Source organism: Coregonus clupeaformis, chromosome 14 (assembly GCF_020615455.1).
Source record: "Coregonus clupeaformis isolate EN_2021a chromosome 14, ASM2061545v1, whole genome shotgun sequence".
Taxonomy (NCBI): domain Eukaryota; kingdom Metazoa; phylum Chordata; class Actinopteri; order Salmoniformes; family Salmonidae; genus Coregonus; species Coregonus clupeaformis.
In genome coordinates, this window is record NC_059205.1 from 8,016,716 (window position 1) to 8,022,680 (window position 5,965).

The 5,965-nt window shown below is 41.0% G+C and overlaps 1 protein-coding gene across 1 annotated transcript; it reads right to left on the reverse strand.

The window, feature by feature from the left end:
• Positions 1-2,451: 2,451 nt before the first annotated feature.
• Positions 2,452-5,738, reverse strand: LOC121580577 (M-phase specific PLK1 interacting protein). The gene is made up of 2 exons (XM_041895529.2): positions 5,232-5,738; positions 2,452-4,806 (listed from the first exon to the last, which is right to left on the reverse strand). Exons 1-2 carry the CDS (start codon positions 5,613-5,615, stop codon positions 4,606-4,608), a joined length of 585 nt encoding a protein of 194 aa, XP_041751463.1. The 5' UTR covers positions 5,616-5,738; the 3' UTR covers positions 2,452-4,605.
• Between the last annotated feature and the right edge of the window lie 227 nt (positions 5,739-5,965).

A 5,965-nucleotide genomic window follows, 5' to 3' on the forward strand; every position in this document is an offset into this window, starting at 1 on the left:
ACAGACCAGTTGTTGAGGGGCTTATAATTTACTAAACAGACCAGTTGATGAGGGGCTTATAATTTACTAAACAGACCAGTTGATGAGGGGCTTATAATTTACTAAACAGACCAGTTGTTGAGGGGCTTATAATTTACTAAACAGACCAGTTGATGAGGGGCTTATAATTTACTAAACAGACCAGTTGATGAGGGGCTTATAATTTACTAAACAGACCAGTTGTTGAGGGGCTTATAATTTACTAAACAGACCAGTTGTTGAGGGGCTTATAATTTACTAAACAGACCAGTTGATGAGGGGCTTATAATTTACTAAACAGACCAGTTGTTGAGGGGCTTATAATTTACTAAACAGACCAGTTGTTGAGGGGCTTATAATTTACTAAACAGACCAGTTGTTGAGGGGCTTATAATTTACTAAACAGACCAGTTGATGAGGGGCTTATAATTTACTAAACAGACCAGTTGATGAGGGGCTTATAATTTACTAAACAGGCCAGTTGTTGAGGGGCTTATAATTTACTAAACAGACCAGTTGTTGAGGGGCTTATAATTTACTAAACAGGCCAGTTGTTGAGGGGCTTATACTAAAGATTACGCGATACGCTGCTTTCCTGGACACATGAAGCCTTAGTCACTAAACAGGTTTTTTCTAAGTTTCACTGAGCATGCGTTATAGTCCAGCACTAGACTTGATCTCTGTCTGGGAAACCGGCCCAATATATCTGCCTTAATTTAAGAGGGTAGTCTTTTGGAGACCATAGTTACATAATATACAGAGGAGTAAGGCATTGTTTATTAAAAGAAAAAAAGTTTGGTAATCTAAACCAGAGGTTGTTTTTAGAAATTGGTAGAGTATCTAAATGTTCTCTTTCAGCCTGGCCTCAGTATCAAGACCGACAACAGAAAGGAGGTAATTTCCAATGACTCCCCTGAGAAATGACCAAAGTGATCAAATTAGCCCTGTGGCACAATCCGTTTACTGTAAAATGATTACGGATGGCTACTTTAGTAAAGTCGCCATTTTCACTTAACAAGAAACCAGTACATTCTGTAACTGCTGAGTCCACATTCCACTTGTTTAAGATCCTGCTATAAAAATGTAGGAGAAATGTGCGGCCAGGCCCTCCATCCAAAATGATTTGGGAATCATTACTTTGGATTGTGGTTTGTACCCAACCCATGTGGATTATGGACTTACAGCTCAACCCCGGGGCCCCTTAAAGATACGCCCAATTTGATTTATGATGATCATCGCACACCTTTAAAATCAGAGCATTGTGTAACACATCTGTGTAGAACATGCAATTGGAAAATGTCATTTAGGTTTCTATCCAAAGGAACACCTATATCCCCTTCACAAATGTTACACCTGTCCCATTACTTATACCTTATGTTACAGAGGTCCTCAGTAGAGTCTGAGAAGTAACATTGACGTTTTTCCATCTGCAAGGTTTTTTTTCCCTGACGTTTGTGCACAACTTTTTTTCCCCCCCCTGAGGCAAGCCGAAGTTCGGTAGCCGGAGTCTGCGCCCCTTCGTCGGTTATTGGTCAATAGTAGGGATTCTTCAATTAAGTGTTTGTCATTTGAGAGACGACTCGTTTTCATTCTAATTGTTTTCACTTGGGAAATACTGCACAAAACATTTCAGATGTGAAATTGCGCGACAGACCTTGGCAAAAACGTGTAAATGAAATACAGATATCTTATATTATTAGGAATATTGGCTACGGCGTCTCAAGAGGGACAAAGATAACTGTTTCTGTTTTTTTCTTTCTCTCAAGCAAAGGTCTTTTTGATGGAGTATACAAGGCACATACGTTCACGTCGCCTAGCCGAATTCTGCTAGGAGAAACCTGAACCTAGTATGCAAGCGCCTTAAGGCATTGGGATTTTCTCATGACCGAAAACCTTGCCATTAGACAAATGTCTATCGTGCCATTGAGAGCGAAGGCAAGGTAATACAGACCAATAAACACGACTGATTAATCCATGTACTGATTTACAATATATACACTTATGTACGTTTACATAGTCCCTTTAATTTCAAATAGGCTACTTTTATAATAATAATACTTTTGATATTGAAGACAGTTAACATGGGAAATGCATTTCAGAAAATGACGACATGAACATAGCACATGTAGTGCTCATATCCCCAGTCATGTAAACTGTTGCCGTGTCAGTCCTGGACATATAGACTCTAGCCCTTCGGACGGAATGTACCTATGAACTTAATGAAAGGTTCTGAAAGGAGGAGCCAAACTGAATGGGAAACAATTTGCGCCAATGTCCCCTTAAAATCAAAATGGCCCACTATGCTCGAGGCTCCAACATCTTGTTTGAAAATTCAAGAACAAGGAGGACGAGCTGCCACAAATTACAAAATGAAGATGAAGTGAACATATTCGCACACTGCAAATAATATTTTAAAACCATTCCCTACCTATGTTTTAGTATCTCCTCTCCAGTGTAACAGAAGCTTTAGCATAGTACATTTTTTGTTTTACCAAGACAATTATTGTAACCTGGGTCTTGTTCATCAGGCACGGAATGGAATGAAAACTGTTAGGAACTGCGTGAACTTGTCAAGAGACTTGTTTCCCCGTTTGAAAAACATTTTCCATTCTGTGCCCCTAATGAACACGCCCCATGGGATCCCATGCTATTGTTGGGTTTGTGTGAGGCTTGGTACCTAGGAGCAATGACGCTATCATTCAGTCTGTGCTGCCCGCTGGTAGCAGAGGTCCTTTCAACTCGTAACATATGGAATTGTGTAAATTGACTGAATTAAATAAATATCTTAATGTGAATGTTTCGGCTTGTTCTTGGACAACCTTAGATGAACAGCTATAAAAAGTTAAACCAATGTTTAATACAAATTTCAAACCAGAGTAAACTAAAAAATGTTCACATGTGAGTGATAATGTGTACACATAGTACAACATGCTTGCCTGTTGCATAAGGGACAAGCACCATGTCAATTTGTAAAATCATATCTTGAGATTTAAAGTTAACAGATTATATAAAGGAAGCCACTCGTGCATTTACATAATCAATAATAATCTCCTTGGCCAATCATAAATAATAATTGATTCAATTTATATAGCGCTTTTCTACCAACTGAGGTACTCAAAGCACTTTACATAGTAGGAGGGAAATAAATCACTGACTCCACCACCAATGTGTAGCACCCATCTCAGCGATGCATGGCGACCATTTTTGTGCCAGAACGCTCACCACACATCAGGTGGAGAGGTGAGGAGTGACATATGCCAATTAAGAATGAGGGGGATGATTAGGTGGGCATGATGGAAATGGGGCTAGGTTGGGAATTTTGCCAGGACACCAGGGTTAACACCCCTACTCTTAAGATAAAGTGCCATTTTTAAATGACCAGATTCAGGCCACCCATTTAACGTCCCATTCGAAAGACTGCACCCTACACAGGGCAATGTCCCCTTCACTGCCCTGGGGCTGTAAGATCGCCTTAGACCAGAGGGAAGACTTCCCCCTACTGGCCATGCAACACCACCTGGTCTCCCATCCAGTGACCGACCCTGCTTAGTTTCAGAGGCACGCCAGCAGTCGTATGCAGGGTGGTATGCTGCTGGCAATTGTCTTAAGTGAAACTAAAATCACAAACGTCTGTACCATTTTTGAATTTACTACAAAAAACACTTACATCAAACTTCCAAATTCTATTTCTTGCCAATAAGAAAACATATCCTTTAGAATACATATTTACAGATGTAGAAACCTGAGGCAGTGACAAGTCACTGGTTTATATTGCCCATTTTGAAATACCAATAAAAATACATTTAACGTGTAATTTCATTAGAAATAAGCCTAGAACAAGAATGAGGTTTACACAGTCTACAACAGGCTAGACCAACTAATCCATCAGTTCTTAAAACGCAACGCTAACCCTGTGGAGATCAGGGCCCGTATCCACAAAGCATCAGAGTAGCAGTTCTGATCTAGGATCTGTCCACATAATCTTATTCACTAAATGATTGAAAAGGCAAAACGGATTATAGATCAGCGCTCCTACTCTGATATGCTTTGTGAATACGGACCCAGAGATTCACCGCTGTAGTTCTGAGGGGTAAAACTAAATCAAATAAAAAAAAAGCCCCCCTTTCTTTTCGACACTTTATACTGACACAATGTTTAAAAAACGGGAAACATATCATATATTAACATATCATAAAAAGACAGACCATGTCCGTATTAAACTACCTTGCAGATGGATAAAATAAATCCACTAAAAGAATTTGAGTACACTGCATTCCCTGTTTGGCTTTAGTTTGCTGCCATTGCCCTGAAAATTGAGAAGTCTCACGCTCAGGGTTTAAAAAAGTAACGGTGTGAGTCAAGGTGTGCTGGAAAAGACCTTCAGATAGTGGACAGTCCATGTCCACTAACAGTTGCTGGTGAATCCTCTGACATCTTCAAAGACTGCTGTACTATATTGTCTGTGTTATAGGCAACTTTACCATACATCAAATGGTTTTGGTAATAGTCCGAAACGAAGAAAGAATAGGGTAAATATGAAAGGAAAGGATTGAGGCCTCATCCGCATGGTTTTTGAGGGGGGGGGTCCTAGTTGAAATACCTCCCTGGCCTGCCTGTATGTGTGGCTTGCTGTTGGGAGCTGCTTGTGTCTGTGACCGCCACTGGCTGTAGGCTAGCCCATGGGTCCTGCAGCATAGACGGGTTGTAAAACTTCTCCACACCACCTTGTGCCCCCTGGCCGCCCCTGCCACCACGCGACCCAAACGGAGTGGAATGCCGAGGGGAACCCTTCAGGAAAGAACCACCATGTTATGAGACATCGAAACTAAACGAATTATCAGAAATAAATACATGGTGGGGCGTCGAGGTCAATTACAGAAACGTGTGAAAAAGAGAAAGACGAGCGTCGTGTTATCGAAACTAAAAAAATGACAAAACACACTAGTTATTCAAAATCATACTGATGTTAAATAGTGGCGTTTCAGTCTTCTACTCACTAATTATTTATGTTATGTTATCGTTGGACAGACATATATTTGTTATATCAAATGTGTAACGTTAATTACACCGTGCAAGTGTCAATTGTGGGGAAATAGGCGACACAAAGCAGGAGCTGCGAGTACACAGACCCGATGCGCTAAGAAAATATGACAATTTATAACAAAGGGTTACTTAGTCACCAAGTCTAAGCAGCAAAAACATTCAATAGTTACCTGATAACCCATATGTTGTCCAGGACTTTGTGAATGGTATGGAGAATTTCTGTAAGAAGCGCCACGAGGACTCGGATTCTGTCGACGCGGTGTATACGCCGGAGATGAGCCGTTGTTGTTAAATCTCCCTTTACCCCCACTTCCACCGTGATAACCCCTATTACCGTTACCACCAAAGTCTCTCGGAGGAGTATTTGGAGAGGCATTATCAAACTGCCCAAATCTAGGTGGTCCATAAGACGGAGGGGGACCACCACGGAATCCCCACGGCGGCGAAGGAAGCATTCCCACCCCGCTGTTGTCGAATCCTGTCGGGCTTCTGAAACCACCTCCTCGGGACCCCATTCCGCCCGGACTGGGTTGTCTGAAATCCGGTCTATGCATTACCAAAATCTAAACCTAAGCTATTAGCTAAGAGAAAAAAACGACCTTTGCTCTCTTGAAAGCAAACGCTATATATATGTTTTCAAACCACTTTACGCGTTTAGAAAACCGGAACAGGAAATACTATAAACAGGAAAGGGAAAACGCTTCCTTCTTCGTCGTTGGCGGAAAAAACAATACCAACATTTAGTTGTGCACTGCCACCTTGAGGTGGAAAGTGATCAACAGCAAGCAACCAAAGAGAGTAAAGGTCATCAAGCAATTATTTCTCTAGTCTAAGACGTTGGGGGTCATACCATTGATCATTCATCATTTGATTTGGAATTTTAGAACCCCTTTAGGTATAAAAA